The sequence below is a fragment of the Syngnathus floridae genome, chromosome 13 (genome assembly GCF_059516105.1).
Source record: "Syngnathus floridae isolate MCC-2025c chromosome 13, RoL_Sflo_1.0, whole genome shotgun sequence".
Taxonomy (NCBI): Eukaryota; Metazoa; Chordata; class Actinopteri; order Syngnathiformes; family Syngnathidae; genus Syngnathus; species Syngnathus floridae.
Window position 1 is genome coordinate 8,601,877 of NC_142425.1, and position 20,756 is coordinate 8,622,632.

The following is a 20,756-nucleotide window of genomic DNA, read 5'->3' on the forward strand; positions in this document are numbered from 1 at the left end:
TTGTGTAACGGTTTTTTTCTACCAACTGTGGCACAATAAGTCACCTAGCTATTTTGACCTTGTACGGTTGCTGTCCATTCGCGACTAACTGAGCATGCGTCGTTCCCGTCGGGGGCTGTACATAGGAGGTAGGCGGGGATTCGTCGGAACTGCTACTTCCGGTTTGTAAAACGAGCACACCCCTTTCTCCAGTAGTATTAGCCTAGCTGCGAGCTAACTCATTCTCATTGACGTCTACCTCTTGTATCAGCTTCACGGACATATTCCCTCATGTTTACCCGCTTTGTCTCGTCGCTCCTGCCGCTTCTTGCGCTGGCCGTACCTGCACACACCAACTTCTTTCAGCTTGGCACGCTCTCCAACGCATCTTCGTACTATTTCAACTACATTTACTGCAACATTTGGGAGGGCGACTGTCAGCCCCACCAGGACGATGCGACGCAGCAAGGTAAGTGAAGCGAGAAGAAACAAGGTTTTTATTCCATAATGATTCGACCCGTTGCGTGGACAGTTCCTATCAGGGATCTCTGGGCCAGTTTTCCTCAGGACTACGTGAGCCTGCTGTACCGCTGGTACTGCAGCCTGGGTCAGTGCTGCGAGTCCGGAGACTGCAGGGTGACCAACAACATCACTGGTAAATACAACGCTACAATTACCAAACCATGCTAAAGATGCTAAGTTGTTTACTCGCCATATGCAATGCTAATTTTTGTTTACTTAATGTTTACAAAATGATTTGGCGCAGAAGGAACTAGTTTGCGTCCAGAGGCATAATACAGCCCACATAGTCATGAAAACTAACCAAAAAGACTGTCACAACTACTTTAAATGACTCGGTAAACTGCTAAAATATTCATCTTTTGCAAAGGAAAACGTAATATTCATGTCCCTTTTTGTAGGTTTGGCTAATGATCTTCAGAGCAAGCTACACGGGCAGCACCTGGCCCAGTCCGTGGTTCTGAAAGCAATCCAGGGTTTCATCAACAATCCCGAGTCCAACAAACCCTTGACGCTCTCCTTCCACGGCTGGTCAGGCACTGGGAAGAACTTTGTGGCCCGAATGGTGGCGGATAATCTTTATCGCGATGGGGTGAAAAGCGAGTGCGTCCGACTGTTCATCGCCCCGTTCCACTTTCACCATGCCAGCATGGTAGACACGTACAAGGTGAGACGAAAGAGGTGAGGGCTCACCGCCAAGAACATGCCGGTCAAGTCCTTGTCCAGTTCGATTTTTTTAATCTCCATTGAATGATAAGATATGGACAGGAATCATCAACATCAAACAAGGGAGGTTCTTTTGGAAGCTGGCATTAGCTCAACTGGACCACAACAGCCGTCATCAGCGTCCAGTGTGCACAAATGTTACACAATTGTGTTACATTTCAGAATACTGTGTAGTATTACTACACAAGTGAAGTGGAAAGTCCAAATTCAGATGAGCATTTCAATGACATTGCACTCATGGAGGTTATGATTCTGTAGCTTTTATTCCGAATGAAGGTTTGAATAACTTCAATATAGTGGAGTTGATTAAAAAAAAATGAGTGAGATCATCGATTAATCAGAAGTAGACTTAAAACTCTGAAGTTGTACAACTCCTTCTTTACAGGGTCAGCTGAGAGAAGCAATCCGGGACACGGTCCTGCGATGTTCCCAGACGCTGTTCATCTTTGACGAAGCCGAGAAACTGCACCCGGGCCTGATTGACGCCATAAAGCCATACATGGCCCACTACGACAACGTGGACGGGGTCAACTACCGAAAGGCCATCTTCCTCTTCCTCAGGTAGAGTTGCCTTCCAGCTTCAGCGTTTTTATTGTATTTATATTTTCTTGTAATCTTTGTTATTAATAATTCAAGTTTTTGCCCATTTTGTGTAGTAATATTGGAGGAGCAACGATCAATGATGTCGCCCTGGACTTTTGGCACTCGGGTCAGAACCGAGAAGATATTGGGATGGAGGATCTTGAACATCGATTACGATCTGAAACAATGGAAGCCCAAGGTATAATTAAGTCTACAGTAGATACAAAAAATATATCTGCACACCTCTGTTGAAATGGCTTTTTTTAATATAAAAAAAATAGAACAAGATAATTAATTTGAAAACATTTTCCCCACCACTAAAGCAACCTAAAAGTTTGCAGCTTTAATTCATGTCGTCTTTGAAAGAATATTCCAAACATTTCCATGTGCGTCCAGGCGGTTTTTCCAGAAGCGAGCTGATGTCCGGCCACCTAATCGACTTCTTCGTGCCATTCCTACCTCTGGAGTATCGTCACATCAAGCTGTGTGCGAAGGACGCCTTCGCCGCACGGGGCCTGGAGACGGACGAGGCCACACTGGACGAGGTGGCCAAGGCCATGCTGTACATCCCTAAGGAGGAGAGACTGTTCTCAGCTCAAGGATGCAAGTCCATTCCCCAGCGGATCAACTTCTTTCTTCCTTAGAAGAAAACAGGAGCCTGGGAGAGGTGCCAAATATATTTGTCCAGGTCACCCACGCAAGATCAGAGCACTTCTCGTGTGAGCGGGATGGACAAAGTGCCGTTGCGCTTAAGTCATGCGGCAGCGAAGGAGGACATACCTCCTTGCTCGAGATGAAGAACACCACATGGCTGACTACAGTGAGGGAAATCAATATTTTTAGAAGTGTGTTCACTTCAGAAAAAAAAAAAAAATCACATATAGGTGGCAAAAGGATACTATTTAAATTAATTAAAGATGGACGTGATCTTTTTTTTCATAGCAGTAATTGCACTTTAAAATACGGTTCTCAACATGTGACCTCGCGGGTGCTGCAAAAATTTAATTTTCTGCATTTGATTATGTGCCATATCCTATCCTACAAAAATAGTCCATTAGTTTCTTTCTAAGAGAGCAAACTTGAAATATAGCAGGGATCAAAAAAGGGATTTCCCCCACTGTATAGACTGCAGAAGTATTGGGACACCATTTGTTTTGCTCCTTTTCACTGGTCATTGTGACATTGTTGAAGTAAATAGAAGTGACAATCTATACCAAACCAATTTTCCAGTTTGGTGGGAGTTATTAATGTTCATTCGAGTTAAGACTTTTTGCACCGTATTGTCGAACAACCCTCCACTGATCTTTATGTTGCACTATTTATTACGCTGTAAAGGGGTCAGGATTTAAGTGTTATTATGTACATGTGAAGTGAAGAAAAAGGCGAGCAATGTTAAATGACCTTTGGTGTTTAAAGTAAATGTACAAGGAACTGAATTGCTATTGAGCAATATAAAGGAAGCGATTCATGTACTGTAATATAATTGTATCTAAATTATTTTAATAATTATTTCAAAGTACTTTTAAGCACTTGCCACCATATCTTTTTTTTAAGTGTGAAAAATGTTAAGGTCATAGGTTATATTGTCTTGAGATTTTACGCTTGGAAATTTTGATTATCACATCACACAAAGACAAATACTTGCTCAGTGCATCATCATAAATAAAGTGATAATTGTGATCACTAACTCGAGTGAGATTATTTTACTGTGTATTAATCTGGGTTCGTTGTATTCTACTGCACATTAGTGACGATTAATGCTCTATAGTCGCCTTCCAATCAACTGTGCAGACTATAAATACGAACATACTGTACAGTACATTAAAGACGATTTTGTCGTCATTTTAAGTTGTACATTCTGCATATTCTTTGTGCGACTTCATGCGCATCGCTTCCATTAATGTACCTCAAACGCATCACTCGTCCTTTGGGTGTGTATTAAGCGAACGCGTGGTCTTCGTTCATTGGCTAAACGCCAGCACGTCAGTGAATCCGTTCCTTTGATTGGCCGAGAGGGCTTTGACTTCCTGGCCGAGCTCCGGTGTCGACAGCCAATCAGCTTGAGACATCTGTTCCCAGCCGAGAGGCAAGAGGCTGCATGATTCTAATAAAACGGCACTAACGGATTCTTGATCGCCGCTCAACACCGTCGAGCGACAGCAGAAATTTAATATTATTGTGTTAATTTTAGAGATAGTTTGACAGAGTGTTTTTTATTTCCCCACAATGACCGCCTTGTCGCTGTTATTTTTGGCCGTAACGACCGCCTGTGTCCTGGCGGAGTCCACTGTCTATTTCCGAGAGCAATTTGAAGATGGGGGTGAGATTGTTTTCCCGATTATTCTAACTATTATCAAATAACTATTATATTAATTATATGTTGTTCGTATACAATATATGCAAGTTGATTGGGTTGTATCGGGGCATGACTATATGGGAACTCCAGTAGCCTGTAATGCAATTTAATACAACGATTCTAGTTTTCAGATGATGAATTTTGCCTAAAATTGTACGTTTTGCTGAGTTGTACTTTTAACATTTAGTGTGTAACAGCACCAAATCCATTTGACACCCCCCTCCCCCACGTAGGGTCAAGCCTCCTCCCCCTCCCCCTCATGTACGTCCCTCCCTTGGTAATTACTGTACCCCCCCAAATCTAAAACAAAATTACATAATTCTCTCAAGTACCACCATCATGACCAACATTTAAATACATTACTGTTAAGTATATTTGGAATGTTGGAAATCAGAATCATTGGTAGGAAATCTGAATGACTTTTTTTGTGTGTTTAGACGCTTGGAAGAGTCGCTGGGAGGAATCCAAGCATAAGACCGACTATGGCAAGTTTGTTCTGACTGCAGGCAAGTTCTACGGTGATGCAGAGAAGGATAAAGGTGAGTGGATTAGTCATGTCAATTTAGGGCTGGGTGACGAATGGATAAAGAAAAAAACTAAAATAAAGGCGCATTTTTACAAGAGGAACCCACTTATTTCCCCATCTATATTTTTCTTGTTTTACGTATTGTAATTTTGAATCTTTTTTTTCGTATAAGTGAAACAACTAAAAATCAGATTTTTAAATCTTGCTTGAGAAAAATGTTGAGGCAAATTCTTTTTCTTGATGTAGATTCTCTCTTAATCCACTCTTTTTGTTTAAAATGACTTTATGATTATGATATAAAGCCAAGGATCTCAACTTTGACCCATTTGACACAATACGATTGAAACAGGTTTGCAAACGAGCCAGGACGCCCGCTTCTACGCAATGTCGTCCCGCTTCGACGACTTCAGCAACAAAGGCCAACCCCTCGTCGTCCAGTTCACCGTCAAGCACGAACAGAGCATTGACTGCGGCGGCGGCTACGTCAAAGTGTTCCCCTCTGACCTTAAGCAAGAGGACATGCACGGGGACTCGGTCTACAACATCATGTTTGGTGCGGCGGGCTCATCCAGGTCTCCATCGGGTTGGGTGCATAGCAGAGTTGTGTGTTGAATTGCAGACGTCTTCTGTGCGCAGGTCCTGATATTTGCGGACCAGGCACAAAGAAAGTGCACGTAATCTTTAACTACAAGGGCAAGAATCATTTGGTTAACAAAGACATCAGATGCAAAGTGAGTCATCGAGTGGTTGTGTTTTGTAACTCTAACCAAATTCGCAACCCTCAACCTTCACTGTGGGAGGTTTCCAGCATACATTTAAAGGTGAGTCGTGTCTAACATTTTTTTTTTTTCTCCCCCGCCTGTCAGGATGATGAATTTACTCACTTGTACACGCTGATCGTCAACCCCGACAACACGTACGAGGTGAAAATTGACAATAAGAAGGTTGAGTCTGGCAACCTGGAGGACGACTGGGACTTCCTGCCACCAAAGAAGATCAAGGACCCCGAAGCCAAGAAACCAGAGGACTGGGACGACCGGGAGAAGATTCCTGATCCCGACGATACCAAACCAGAGGCAAGTGCGGGCCCGCCACTTGGAAGAGCACCAGGATGAATTTAACTAATGTCGTGTTTCGTTTGATAGGACTGGGACAAGGCTGAGAACATTCCTGACCCAGATGCCAAGAAGCCAGACGACTGGGACGATGAGATGGATGGAGAATGGGAGCCTCCTATGATCGCTAACCCTGAATACAAGGTACCTGACAGACTGAAACGATAAATCAAGTAACTAACATTCTCATTGGCTGACTCCCATGTCAGTCATCACCGCAGGCCCCGCCTTTTAAAGCTACATGCACGCTGAAAATTTGACACTAAAATAAGTGTCAGTGGACCAAGTAATGAGTTTTGATGTGGTTTAATGAACTGTGTGCTGTGTTAAACAGGGCGAGTGGAAGCCCAAAGAGATCAGCAACGCCGCCTACAAAGGAAAGTGGATCCATCCCGAGATCGACAACCCGGAGTACACCGCCGATTCCGAGATCTACAAATATGACAGCATTGGCGTGATTGGACTGGACCTGTGGCAGGTAACGTAAGATGCAGAAACTGACATTCATATTTCAAGATTTGATTTGAAATTTTGATTTTTCAAAAATATCATTAACATTCCTTTTGTTTGTTGTAGGTCAAATCTGGCACCATCTTTGACAACTTCCTGATCACCAATGACCCAAAACTGGCTGAGGAGGTCGGTGATGACACGTGGGGGAAAACCAAGGTATGCAAACTTTATTCTCCTTGCCCCCACATTTTCCACCCTAAATATACTTTTTTTTTTTTAATTCTCAATCAGGACGCCGAGAAGGAAATGAAGGACACCCAAGATGCGGAGGAGAGAAAGCTACGTGAGGAAGAGGACAAGCAGAGGAAAGACGAGTCGAAGGACGATGATGAGGAGGAAGAAAAGGATGAGGAGGAAGACGAAGATGGCGAGGAGGAGAACGAGGAGGACGAAGAGGAAGAGGATGAAGACACGGAGTCCCCCATGAAGGATGAATTATAAACAGTTGAAAGGCAAGGAGCGGACTGTCCAACCACAGAAGACGACTCGCCCAGTGGGTGGAGTCTTGTTTGTTTACAAAAACCGAGAGTTAAAGATATCATTATTACATACTCTACTATACCATAATAACAATATGACAAATTGACAATTATAACTGATATTATATAGGAATCACAGTTAGAAATTAAGATGTCGGAGTGAATGTCCAGACTAGAAAACCACATTTTAATTTTATTTGTAATTTTTTAATTTGGTAGATTATATGATATGGAAATGAAAAGAGGTATTTGATATGCCAAAATCACTAAGAAATGTTGACACGACAAATCTACTTGTTTAGTTTTTGTAAAAAGGTTTGTTACCTCATGTGTTTGTCTCGTAATGCTGTTTTATTTTTGTTTTTTGTCAATCCCAAATGTCAAGCGCCTGCTCAAAGGTTCATTTAATCAAAGAAGGGAAGATACGGTCTCCAAAGTCTGAATTGTAGGTCCAGTTGGAATGTTAAACTTGTGAGGAAATCCTTTAAGTATGTTTGCACTGTACACTTATTTCCACTTTTGTGCACATGAGATGAGTTTCTGAATAATTGTCTTGAAGCACTCCAGCAGCAGGAAAGCTTCTGTTCATTTTAAGTTCGTTCATCGTTTGGTGTGTATGCAGTCAATTGTTCTCATCCCGGATAGCCACTGAAGCTGAGCGCTGATCCTTTTTGTAAAAGACAACATTTTGTACTAATACTGCTGGTAATTTAAGTGAAGGGGTTTGTTTGAATGCAGAAGAAAAAAATGTTGTGTCCAATAAAAACAACCACAGGAAAATGACTCCAATTATTTTAATATTTCTATATCAAAATTCATTCGATTAAAAAAAACATTTCATAACTTTTCACAATGTAATTTATACTAGTGGAAACTTTTATAATATTTTGAAAGGGAATGTTAATATGAACAATATGAATGTGACTTGGTTACTGTCATTGTCACCAAGTTGCAATAATTTAAGAAGAAATGTAGCACTCTAATATATGAATAAAAGCTACACGACTGATATATTAACCTGTTTCCACAGAATAAGAGGCATAAAGGTCACGATTCTAAATTGCAACAAGCACAAAGCCTGCTCGATGCTGTGCGGCAATTGTAAAGGTTACGGCAATCAAGGAAGTCGTGCACAGCAGTAGTTTTCAAAATAAGAGCGCTAACAGGAAAAGTAGTGTTTAAATGTCGACCACAATTAATTGCTGGGCTCATTTTTCTATATTTCCTTGCTAAAAAACTATTTTTTTCAGACAACACATTGGTATTTTTCAATTGGGATTTTTTTTTCATTTCGTTTACTGGCTCGTCCATCCGGGTGAAGTTTTTGCCACATCAATATTTTGTGTATTAAACGTATGTTTATTTATTTATTTATTTATTTATTTATTTATTTATTTATTTATTTATTTATTTATTTATTTATTTATTTATTTATTTATTATCTAGTTATCTATTTGTATCTTTCCGGACATTCGGTTTGCCAGTCGTAGTGAAAATCCACTTCCAGGTTTTCAGACGGCCCACTCGTGTGTGCGTAAGGGCAACAGCGCGGCGTGAAGGCAGCAGTGGGAAACAGAAAGACTATGGCCGCCACTCTGAGTCTGACTCAGGTAACACTCTCGTCTAAACTCTTCTGTGACGATAGCCAGCGCTTCGTGTCCGCCGTCTTCTCCGCCCGGAAAGACTCCACTAGATATGCAATAGTCCCGCGGACTAAATCACAATCTCGTTCCCATTCTATTGCTCTTTTTTTCCGGGGGGAAGTTTACGGTGCTTTGCTCGTGAGTGGGAAAAGTTTGTGCCTAATCTCTTTGGGGACTGCGTAAGGGCGAGGCTAGCTAGCTAGTCTGCTAGCTAACAGCTAGTTTGCATGCAGTGTTTTGGATCCGCTTTAAGACAAAAAAGGCGTAATCTATTGCTGCTTCCTCATTAGTTTTGTTTTAAAATACCCGTTGTGACAGAGCACTTGTTTTCCCTGCATACTAATTTTCCTCCAAGTGGCGAGAACGTGACATGTGTGGCTGTGCTGGGGCTGCTATGGACTGTCATTTTCTGGACGATCTTCTGTTATTGAAGACAATATCAGTCAATAACTAACTAAACGATCTACTTTTGAATTTCTCTGAACACAACATCGTTTATTATTACGATTTGGAGTGAACATCATCCAGAGTTGGCACCTTCTGACTTTTCATAGGTTCTGACTGCAAAGCTGTCAAAAAGTCTTGTTGCAGGTGTCACGGCGAGGTGTTACCCGAGCCGCTGTTGCCTCTAACAACACACAAGCCGAGTGCGTGACCACTTGAGTGGGTTCTCCATCATAGCAATGTTGTCGTCTGGGTAGCCAGAAAACAATCTGACAATATGCAGCCACTTATATTTCCCTTAGATCGGATTGTGGTTTGTAATGACTAAATGTCCATTTTCTGAAAATCATTAGACGTGTAGTGAAGTATACTGGAGGTGTGGACATCATTGACAGCTCAGTCAAGATCAAGTGGACACACTGGTACAATGACTACACTGTTTGCAGCCACAATTAGTTCCAGGCACACAATTGTGTGAAAAAAAAATAGGCTTGGCATAAAGAGATAAGTGTGTGGCAAGTTATCTAACTGTCGATTGACAGTTGCTAACGTTAAAAGTGGTCAAGCAAACACCAGTTTGAGATCCAGCAGATTTTTGCCGTACTCGAGCGATTTTGGTCCAATTGTGTAAGGCGCTCATTACGCAAGCTGTTATGTTGTTCCTCGCTGCACCTGCTCCTTTTTTAGAGAACATCAACACATGGGCCATATGAAGAAGGAAGTGCTGACTGTCTTCCTCTTTGGCCCAGTTGCGGACGGTCAGCTATACTAAAAATGCAAATTGGCTGGTTTAGGCAGGATATGACATCAATTTGTACTTTTCTAAATGCTTTTGAAATGGATATGAATTGATGTGGCCCTGAATGAAGGTTGTCTTCTCTTTCCTCAACAGCTCTCCAGTGGAAATCCCATTTACGACAAATACTATCGACAGGTATGTGGCAGTCCTGTTTTATAATGACCACAAAATTAATTAAAATAAAAAAAATCAATCTATCAAGGTCTGTTATGAAGTTGTACAAAATTCTGTCGTTACAAAGAATTATTTTTGCACAGCTCCGCTTATTATTATTATTACATTGTGCACGGGTACCCATTGTTGTGACTGGTGGGTGCACGTTCTAGAGGTACACTAGCTTCATTTATACTCTGATCATGTTGCAATGACCTCCAGTAATCGCTTTTCCCGCACAGGAAGTCAGACTATGAATTAATAATTCATCGCTCTGCCTGACGTGTCATGATGGGCCAGTCGTGGTCATCATGAACTGATGCTACTAAGAATGCTGATTTGGTTTTATTGTTATGATTGATTGACATGCTTCAGGTTCAGTATTTTTTTTCACAACTGCATTTAATTTTAAATGTTGCTTTTTTTACGACTGTGGTGGACCAGGATGATTTATGCATAATGGATGATAACATTGGCTGTAGGTGGATCCCCGAGGCAGTGGGAGAGTGGCGGCAGCGGACGCAGCTCTGTTCCTGAAGCGGTCGGGCCTGGCTGACCTGGTTTTGGGCAAGGTAAGGCAAGCCTGGAAGAGACGATGCTATCTGGCTTCACTGCGTGATGTCGGTGGATGATAATTGTCCTTCACAGATTTGGGATCTGTCGGACTCTGAACGGAAGGGCTCTCTCAACAAACAGGTAACCCAGTGGAGGGTTATTAAAATATGTGTTCATTACGAAATAATTGACTTTATGTTGCCGTTAAAACCTCCACAGCAATTTTACATCGCTCTACGCTTGGTGGCTTGTGCTCAGAATGGCCTGGAGGTGGCACTCAAGAGCCTTAATGTGGCTGTTCCGCCCCCCAAATTTGTAAGTCAGTTGCTTTGCTTCCCCCACAGATGAATGTCCATATGATGGCGCTATGTTCAAATTGAAGTCGGTATTATTTGATAAAAGGAAGTTGTGTTTTGTTTCCAGCAGGATACAAGCAGCCCACTGTCAGTCGGGGGCTTAACTACTGATCTTCCCTGGGTTGTCAAGGTGATGCCTTTAGACATTGTTGTTTTATGAACAATAAAGATTTGGGCCTACAACAAATACGCAACATACAATTTGTATGTCATCTTTTTTTTTCAATTTTCGTTTTGTTCTTTCAGCCTGAAGAGAAGTTGAAGTTTGACTCCATCTTTGAGAGCCTCGGTCCAGGCGGGGGGCTGCTAACAGGAGACAAAGTCAAGCCCGTCCTGCTCAACTCCAAACTGCCAGTCGACATTTTGGGCCGGGTATGAGCTGCCTGCCATGTATTGCAAAATCAACTCACGCCCCTTAGGAAATATGCTTTTTGAAATAGAGCAATCTTCCCAATTTAGTCATTTGACGAGTCGAAACATCAGCAAGCGCTGCAGCGAGTAAAAAAAAAAAAAAAAAAGGATGTTAATGTTTGGTGACACATGAGGTTTTTGAGGAAGTGGATGTAAGTCAGACGTTGCATCCTCCACACATTTGTAATCATACGTATCATTTTAAAGAAATCATTCCTTTGTGTTAAAGGTGTGGGAACTCAGTGACATCGACAGAGACGGCATGTTGGACAAAGATGAATTCTCTGTGGTAAGAAATGAGCCCTAGTCCGATGTTTTTTTTTTTTTTTTCTCTTTTCTCTTCCCCCGATCTTTAATGTATTTTATTGCCAGGCCATGTATCTGGTGTACCGAGCCCTGGAAGGAGAAACTGTTCCCATGTCTCTCCCGCCTCCCCTGGTTCCACCCTCCAAGAGAAAAAAGCCCTCGGTGCCTCCCGCGATGCCCTTGTTACCCTCGCCCCCCTCCGCCAAAGACAGTCGCGCCTCCCACGCTGGCACCAAGACCATGCCCCTCCCCTCTAAACCCGCCCCAGCTCTCGCCCCGACGCCAGCAGCCGCCCCCGTGAGTACGCTCCCGATCCATCCCGGCCGTTACAGCTTCGTTTTCAATCAAGCGCTTTAAAAATGATTTCAAACTGGATAGTGCAGTGCGTTTTTCAAAAGAACAAGACCAAAGGGAATGTGAAGGTAAATTAATGATAGCGTTGGAGTCTGCAATTCGGTCGTTTGACTCTGACTTTTGTCAGTTGTTGTTTTCACCTCACTTTTTTGGCCTCTGCGCAGTGGGTGGTGTCGCCGGCGGATAAAGCCAAATATGACGAACTCTTCAGCAAGACAGACGGAGACATGGACGGATTGGTGTCCGGACCTGAAGTCAGAGATATCTTTCTCAAAACGGGGCTGCCTTCTGCCACGCTCGCACGCATCTGGTAAGAGACAAAATGGTTTTGAATTTGGAGAGTTGAATTAACTCCCTTGTGAAAATGAATGTAAAAGCTCGGTGGGCTACATTAAAAGACCTGAGCGGGCCAGACTGTTGTGTGTCGAGATCCGGAAACATTCGGGGCTTATCGATTTTCCCTAATTAGCGTCTGTCTGCTCTGTTGGCTCCCGTCATAATCGGCGAACACCATCGCAATTGGCCGTGGCCCGAGGCGGCGATCGTTAAGTCTGTTGCGTAACCTGCCCTTCCCTCAGGGAGCTTTGTGACATTGGCGACATTGGAAAACTGACCCGAGAGCAGTTCGCCCTGGCCCTTCATCTGATCAATCAGAAGTTGACAAGAGGTCTGGACCCTCCGCAAAGCCTTTCCCCAGAGATGATTCCTCCTTCTGACAGACTAAACATCAAACAGGTGAGAATTGCACACTGCACCCACGGATTGTTGGATTTGCCAAATTTTTTCAAAAAAAGCCAATAAATAGTATTCGCTTTCCACATTTATTTTGCTTCTACTTATTTTTCCCCTTTGCTGTCATTGCAAGCGTTTTCTTTCTCCTTCTCTTTCTGCACGTTTTCCCTTCTCATGCGGACGGAAACGCCCCCTTGAGTGAGTTTGCGCTGTCCATTTCATTCCTCTGTGCCAACTCACTTCCATTTTCCCATCCTCTACATAATAGTTTCCGGAAAATCGATATCAATTTAGTGCAAATGTGGAGATTGATGTTTTTTTTTTTTTAATCTGTTGAGATGCCGGTTATAAAACTCCATTTGTTTTTGTCTGGTGCAACTTTTCATCAGTGAGCTCATCAGCGTTCCTTCTACTTGTTCGTACAGTTATGCGACTTGTCTAATCTCAGTATCCGTGTTGTCATCTGTTGACTCCTTGCCTCCATTTCACTCATCTCTGTGCTTCATTTGCTTCAGAACAATATGGCCAACCTGGCAGCTGACTTCTCTGCCATCAAGGAGCTGGACTCTCTTAGTAACGAAATTGTCGAACTACAAAGGTAAAGTAAAAGTCATGCAGGTTATGTTTTGGAGAGTGCTAAGTTGTTCAGTAATCATCATGTCAAACTGTTTGATTTTTAAAGATGCAAATTCGGCACCTCCTCCCTCATGAGTTACAGTACGTAGCGTTTCACTGACTGCATGATCTCCTCTGACCACTAGAGTGCAGTGTTTGAAATGACCCGCACAACTTCACTGACAATAATGACTTAGTAATAAGTAGTCGCAGGGATTCTCGTCGTGGGAAAAATAATTTAATTTTGGACCTTGCTACTTTAAAGCTAAAAAGTCAGTCACTTACACTCTCGCCACATCCCGCCGTGTATAAACTAGTTGTCATACATACAAGGCCAACTATATTGTAATCATGAATAGCAAGAAGAAGCAGGAAAAAAAAAACAAGTAGCATAAATGAAGCACTGTTGGAGGCGCTGAAGGATGTAGGCTGTTGCTTTCCCGCTTCCTCCCTCACGGCAGCCATCTGCTTCTCACCTCTCATCTCCCACATACTTGACAGATCAAGCGCAAGATCGCTTTATCGCAGCGGCGTCTGAGTGTCAGCCTTATTTCATCCGCATTTTCCTTTTAAATTGAAGATCATGGTTATTCAGGGAGAGCAAGGGGTTGCGGCGGAGGACCGAGCTGAAGCGGGCTCAGCCGAGGGCTGGCTGTGGCCTTGCGGCCTTGGAATGATATCTTCTTTGTCCTCGGCGGCTAAATGTTCGTATGTGTTGTGCCGGAATCCCAGGGAGAAAACTACGGTGGAAGAGGAGATTAAGGAGAAGGAGGCGGCCATCAGCGAGCGCAGCAACGAGGTCCAGGTAAGACCAATTTATTGACCTGTTTAGTTGAAAGTTTGTTTTGACATCTTAATTGTTGGAACACTCAGTACTGCTGCATGCTAGTTTAGCATAGCATTCGAGGCAAGGCAGTGCAGATTTAAATTGGCTTCTTTTTTTTTTTTAGCTAAAACTGTCTATTTCAGACTTGTATATTTTTCTGTTTAGAAAAACACACGACAGTTAAGCTACAGTCTTTGTGTAAGACGTCACATTTATATTTCTCGGCGATTGGTATCATGAAAGTTTGTGTGAAAGTCCCTTTTGCCATTTCCGTTCTACAGATGAGTCACATCAAGTGTCAACTGAATTCTTACTGAAAATATATTTGGTTTTGCGTTTTGTTATTGTGCTGGTAATATGGCAGAGGTTAGCTGACTCTACGGCAGCAGAGGTTTGCAGAATCTGTGGCATTGAGGTCACAAAAAGTAAAAAAATTTTTTTCTCCTAAAGCAATTTCTATCTGGTCAAATGTAACAATATTTTACATGGTCACGTTTATATTTTTTTTTAACTTTTTGAGTAATTATATTCGAGTTGCCTATTTAGTTATATCATGACATGTTTTCTACAGGACTTGCAGGGTGAGGTGGCAAGAGAAAGCGAGGCACTGCAGCAGCTTCAAACTCAGCGTCAGAAGATCCAGGAGGTTTTGGACGAGCTGGACCAACAGAAGGCCTCACTGGAGGAGCAGCTGACCCACATTCGCCAGCAGACCAGCCAAGAGAGCCAGCTGGTGGGTTTGGCAGAAGTCACCTCCCTGAAAACAACAATGTTACAAAATATTATTACTGATTAGTGTTTTCCTGTCCGTCAGATTACATCGCTGCAGTCGGAGCACGAAGATCAGGAGCAAAAGATATCTCAGTACGAGGAGGACCTGGTCCAGGCTCGAGAGGAGCTTCTGGCTCTGCAGGAGGAGAGCAGGAAACTGCAGGAGAAGGTCCAAGCTGCACAGGAACAGCTCACACCTCTGCAGGAATCTGTCCGGGACTCCTTCACACAAGTTGCACAGGTGAGATTGAAACAACACAATCAATATTGGGCTTCCCTCTTAATGTTCTATCGCTGTTCAGGTCCAACACAGACTAAACGACCTTCAGGTGGAGGAGAGGTCAATGGCAGCCCAGCTCACCTGGAAGAGAGCTTTGGAAGACGATTCTCCCGTCATGGTCAACGGATCGGCGGGGCCCACGCCAGAGCTCCCTCGCAGGGACCTCTTCCAGCAGGACCTCTACCAGGAGGACCAACCTAAAGAGCAAACGGAAGAAGAACCATCCGCTGCCTCATACCCGCCAAAAGAACTCTCAGAACAAACAGAGAAAGGAGTGAAGGAAGAAAAAGAGGATGAGAAGGAGCAAGAGAGCCCCGAGACTCCCGAAGAGGAAAAAGCGAAGCCTGATCCTTTGGATCATCTCTATACTAGCTTAGCCGCTTCTGAGAAGTACACAATTCTGCCCACACTTGCCAAGCCGCAGGAGAAAACTGTAAATGTACGTATGAAATAAGAGACAGTCAATCATTCTGAATGTTTACGTAACATACCTTCTTTTGTGACATCTCCAGGAACACAATAACCCTTCACCTGATGTCTCCTCAGAGGTCCGAGATGATGCAGCGGAGTCGCCTAAAACAAGCTCACCCAAGGTAAAGACTTTGAATCATTTATTGAGTCTTAAAGGCTTCGTTTTCAATATTATTAAAATACTACAAGGTGTCTGTCTTTGCATTAACCAACAGAGGGCGCTCTTGATTCATTCAAGTTCTATAGAACAAGAGCGAGAACGTTACAGGAAGAGAGCAGAGTTTGATGCTGAATTTTTCTGTTAATCGGAGTGAACCAAAGCTAGCACTTTTCAACAGGTGTCATCACCAGAGCCGGAAGTCAAACAGGAAGCTGCCGCCTCATCAGAAGTCATCCCGTCTCTGCTACCAGCACAAGCGCTTCCTCCTCGGGCTGCTCCCGGCCAGCCACCGTTGCCCGAGATGGACTTCTTCCACACGGACCCGTTTACAGAACGTGAGTCCAATCAGATCTACGGCAAGGTGTCATTTGTTGTCTCGTGATGCCACAGATTTGAAAATGTGACTTTTGTGTTGTAGATGATCCTTTTAAAGATGACCCGTTTGGAAAAGTGGTTGCTGCTGGTAGGTTTGATAAAGCAAACACCACACATGGTAATTAGCATTTATAAGGACTGGGTGATTGTCTTAAAATAAAAAGAAAATCACAAAAAAAAAATATATTCGTCTTTTAAACCTTTTATTCCCCTCAGTTATAATTTGCATCACACTCCACAGAAATAATATATTTTATTTTTTTTCTCAGATCCATTCGGAGGCGATCCTTTCAAAGGCTCAGACCCTTTCGCTGCAGATAATTTCTTCACACAAACGGCCAGCAGCCATTTTTCTCCAGACGACCCTTTCTCAAGCTCTTCCGACCCATTCGGTCACACTACAGTTGCTCCAGAGCCCGACTTGTTTGCCGCCAAGCACAACGATCCCGCCCCGACGGCAGCAGCGGCGGAAGCGGACCCTTTCACCTCACAGCCAACGAATCCAACCGCACCGGCCGCGGATCCCTTCAGCTCCACTGGCAAAGACACAGCTGAATCCAACGCGTTCCCTCAGGCCATCAACGCCACCGGCGAAGCTGATCCGTTTGGTTCTCAGTACACAGGGACAGATCCGTTTAGTACCTCTCCACCCAACGCCGGTCTGGCATTGGTGAGTCCACTATGAGACACCCAAAGATGCTAGCTCACGTTAGCTTGATTTAACATTTACTGTTTTTAGAAGGACACTGCCGCAGCCAACGATCCTTTCGCTCCAGGTGGTACCACAGTGAGCGCCACCTCAGACCCAGGTAGGACATTTCATATGCTGCATGGGCGGGTACGGTACACCGAAAATGTTGCTAATTTAAGTGTGCTCTTTGTAACTATAGATCCATTTGCTGCTGTATTTGGGAATGAATCGTTCGGAGGAGGCTTTGCTGACTTCAGTGCCCTAACAAAGGTAAGGGGATGAAGTTTGAAATGTCATGTACTGTTGCGAAACGAAATAGCTGGAATATTTTAACGGTATTGTTGGTGTGTAGTTTTTTGCGTCTGCAGACAACTGAATATATTACACACAATATGAAAGTACCTTGCGCTTTAGGTTTTGGGAAATGAGCCGGCGGAAGTCTGAACAGAGCGAAACTGAGAATGTGTGTGACTATTTCGGAAAATGAATCATTTAAAAACTCCTAAGCTTGCTGTGTGTGTTTTTGTTTTGAATGTTCCAGTCAAACGGCGTCGATCAATTTGGCATCAACAACAAGAACTTGTTCCAGGACGACAGCCAGCCTGCCAACGCGGACGTTCCCCCGGCGCTGCCTCCCAAAACGGGTACGCCGACGAGACCGCCACCTCCACCTCCAGGTCGGTACAGTCACCTTCATGAGGCAATTTGTCGTGGAAAATTTAAAGCAACTATAATGTGATTGCACCACTGAAATACATACTTTCATTGTCATGGCAGGTAAGAGAGCCTCCCTCTCCAGAACCGAGTCGTCGGACTCCTTCCACCGGCGCGGCCACTTCCCTACGCAGACCTCGGGCGAATTCTCCTCCTCTTCCTCCTCCTCTTCCCTGCCTGCCAAGGATCCCATAGCCGATCCCTTCGCCCCTTCTTCCCCTCCTCGGCAACACTTACCGGAAGCTGATCGATTTGCCAGCTTTGACAAAGTGAGCACAACTCCGCCACCCTCTTCCTCACCCCCACCTGACTCTCACTAGAGATACACGCATGTTCTTATTTTACTTGCTTTTCACTCAGGCAAGCAGCGCCACTCTCAATCCCTCCATCCACATTTATTTAGCTTGACAAAAGCATAAAACTCTTAAATGAATGCCTCATACTTATTAAATGTATAAATAGGTGCTAATTGCTGTTTCGCTCATCAAAGTTAGTTCGAACAACTTTTTCTCCGACCAACCTACGATTGGACACAATAATAATGACATTACGGCCCAACACTGCATGTCTTGCACGCTTTGTTACACATGACAGTTATAATCAAATTTCATTAACCGCTTTCCTCCAACGGAGTCATTTCATGCAAATTTCAATTCCTCCATTGTGAAAGATACTGTACATATATTTCTAATCGCCCAGTCAGTTGTAGATTATTTTACACTTTTGGTGACACTGATTTAAAAACTTTTTTTTTTTTAATTTAAAAGGTCCTATTGGAACAGTGCAATGTGGGATGCATGACTTTTTCATAACGTTTCTGCCACCCCTTCTCAGATCACTTAATCATACCCGCATGACCCCTGCACGCCCTTTATTGTGTAGCTAGTGCTTTCCCCGCGTGTGTGTGTGTGTGTGTGTTGTCTCTGTCCTTAAATCTATGTTGTTGAAGACGTTGAATAAAGAGTTAAATCAAGGGCACCCTTTTGGATTTCTGTGCTTCCATCTGCATGCAACTGCATGAGCTTTTATCAGTTGATTGTGGGCCAAATTATTTGATATTATTTTTTTAATACCGCTAAATGAAACGGACATTGTAATAAACACCGTGCCTCAGTTAATGTTTGTTAAAATAAACGCCTCACCCCAAATACACTGTGACACCTCTAGGTATCTGTACTTCCCTAGTCAGACAACCATGAATACAAATAATATAATATAGCAACAGGACTGTCTTTAGAAATGATTTTTAAAGAAACACAAATCATTTGTTTATTTTTTTTTAACTATAATCTTATAAAAATCTATTTTGCGCTCGTGTCACAAAAGGTTAAGCTCCTCTTCATCATCTTAGATTCACTTAAGTTGATTTGCATGACTGTTTTTATTCTCCATCTGCATCACATGTGCCAACCGTGACAATGCATGTTTCCATTTTTGAACTTTTTAATGCATTATCCGTCGAAAGGGTTCTCGCATGCTAAGTATACACCCACTGGACACTTAATTAGTTACAACTATATAATCCAATTTGATCGCAAAAAATAACACACCTGCAAATATTACAAGAAATTGAAATTTTCTCAGAATGTGTGCGCTAATAACAAGCAATACAAACAGTGTCCTTTAATGTAACAGTTTAAAATTCATCTGAAGCAGTCGTGATGTCTTGACACGAAAAAAACTGTTGGAATCATTTCAGTCACGTCACAATCCTACTAACTGCACTATTCGTCTTTTTGTGACAGTACCCAACGGAAGAGGACATGATCGAGTGGGCAAAGCGCGAGAGCGAGCGCGAGGAGAAAGAGCGTCTGGCCAGGCTCACCCAGCAGGAACAAGAAGACCTGGAGTTGGCCATCGCTCTCAGCAAGTCTGAACTCTCCTGAGGGACTTCTTCTCCCTCGTCCATCGCACTCCACTCTAAAACCCCGCCTCTATTTTTTTCTTAGCCCGGCACAGCCACACGTGGCCTGTTTGAAGCACCAAAGCATCGTGGGGACCCTGTAGGACTAATTCAGCGTGTTCTTGGACGAAAGCAAATGTTGTCCTCTAGACTCTTTTCCATCCTGTTGTGAGGATGAACAGGGAAAACAGTGATTTTGAGAGTCATGTCCTTTTATGACCTACTCCAGAATGTAACTTATTCTAAACCTGCACTTACACTTATAGAGCTTTATCCACTAATCGAACCCACTACAATCCATTTCTGACCAGCTCGTTATGTGAAGAATATTAGCAGTCCAAATGTCATCCAATTGGAATGTAGCCGCCATCATGACTGAATGTGATTTTATTTTTTCCCCCGCACCTACACTAGACGACGACAAGCAGATGTGAAGTGCATGCCAGGCTCTTGTTAAAAAAGAGAATTATCAAGCCACGTTCGGCCTGTTAGCCTAGCATGGTCTGTCAGAGAAAAGCATGAAACAAACTGCATCCAGATAATGATTGTGTACTTAATAAGCATTCAGATTCAACATGAATCTCTTTATATTTCCAGATGTAAACTAAATGTAACATTTGACAAACTATATCATTTTTTTGGGCTTTTTGAATACTGTAATAACTTGAATTTTGATTTAGTTTTCAAAGATGTCAGTTAAAAGGGAAGTCATTTCCCCAAAAATTCTTTTGTAATATGTTCTGTCCAGCTCAAATAGTTAAATCACAGTGCTGTGATTAATGTTTTGTTTGTGGAATACGAAGTAAACAGGCAAAATTACGGGGCGGCCATTTTGCCACTTGCTGGGGTTTGAAAATGACATCACAGTTTTCAGGTGTTCGGTCACAACCAATCATGGCTCACCATTTTTCTGAAGCTGAGCCATAATTGGTTGTGGCTTGAGACCTGACTATGATGTCATAATCAGTCGACAGTAAATGGCAAAATGGCCGCCTAACTCATATTCCACAAACGCAATATTGATCAGATGTTCAATTTAGATGAATGAAGGCAAATACAACATATTATTGAAAAGAAAATGTTGGGGATGACTTCCCCTTTAAGGGCCCAAGATTGGTGTTGCCACAGTTGGGTCGTGCTCTCTAAGCCCCTCTACATGCCTGCATTTGCTTAAAAGCGTTTGCAGACTCCACTTGAACACTGCTTTCCTAACTTTGTACAGCAAAACGGAACAAATAAATGCATAGATCATTAAATGTACACAATCTGTTCTCTTGTTTATGACTGAAAAATGTGATATGAACAGCCCTCTAGTCATATGCTTTCCACTTATAGATATTATTTGAATAATGTATGATGAGAGGTTGATTTTCAGTATAGGAGCAAAACGAAGCTTCTTATA

At 43.0% G+C, this 20,756-nt stretch overlaps 3 protein-coding genes across 4 annotated transcripts; all 3 read left to right on the top strand.

Annotated features, from left to right (window-relative positions):
• The first annotated feature begins 163 nt into the window (after positions 1–163).
• Positions 164–3,493, top strand: tor3a (torsin family 3, member A). The gene is made up of 6 exons (XM_088394256.1): positions 164–448; positions 512–634; positions 900–1,165; positions 1,610–1,785; positions 1,881–2,005; positions 2,203–3,493. The coding sequence occupies exons 1-6, from the start codon at positions 271–273 to the stop codon at positions 2,448–2,450; spliced, it is 1,116 nt and encodes a 371-aa protein (XP_088250382.1). The 5' UTR covers positions 164–270; the 3' UTR covers positions 2,451–3,493.
• A 359-nt stretch (positions 3,494–3,852) lies between these two features.
• On the top strand, positions 3,853–7,575 carry LOC148388501 (calreticulin-like). The gene is made up of 9 exons (XM_088394255.1): positions 3,853–4,126; positions 4,600–4,701; positions 5,038–5,241; positions 5,325–5,419; positions 5,555–5,764; positions 5,834–5,947; positions 6,138–6,281; positions 6,380–6,472; positions 6,548–7,575. Exons 1-9 carry the CDS (start codon positions 4,033–4,035, stop codon positions 6,755–6,757), a joined length of 1,266 nt encoding a protein of 421 aa, XP_088250381.1. The 5' UTR covers positions 3,853–4,032; the 3' UTR covers positions 6,758–7,575.
• A 705-nt stretch (positions 7,576–8,280) lies between these two features.
• eps15 (epidermal growth factor receptor pathway substrate 15) lies at positions 8,281–20,610 on the top strand. Of its 2 annotated transcripts, none has more exons than XM_088394128.1 (25): positions 8,281–8,405; positions 9,775–9,816; positions 10,317–10,406; positions 10,483–10,530; positions 10,609–10,704; positions 10,816–10,875; positions 10,992–11,117; positions 11,386–11,445; positions 11,529–11,759; positions 11,981–12,126; positions 12,395–12,551; positions 13,064–13,146; positions 13,896–13,968; positions 14,561–14,722; positions 14,804–15,001; positions 15,063–15,479; positions 15,553–15,633; positions 15,850–16,006; positions 16,090–16,134; positions 16,316–16,716; positions 16,786–16,855; positions 16,937–17,007; positions 17,279–17,414; positions 17,515–17,720; positions 19,197–20,610. In XM_088394128.1, exons 1-25 carry the CDS (start codon positions 8,379–8,381, stop codon positions 19,335–19,337), a joined length of 3,324 nt encoding a protein of 1,107 aa, XP_088250254.1. In that variant the 5' UTR covers positions 8,281–8,378; the 3' UTR covers positions 19,338–20,610. The 2 variants fall into 2 exon arrangements, with proteins under 2 accessions (XP_088250254.1, XP_088250250.1); XM_088394124.1 differs by having other exon boundaries at positions 8,282–8,405; positions 10,813–10,875.
• The last annotated feature ends 146 nt before the right edge of the window (positions 20,611–20,756 follow it).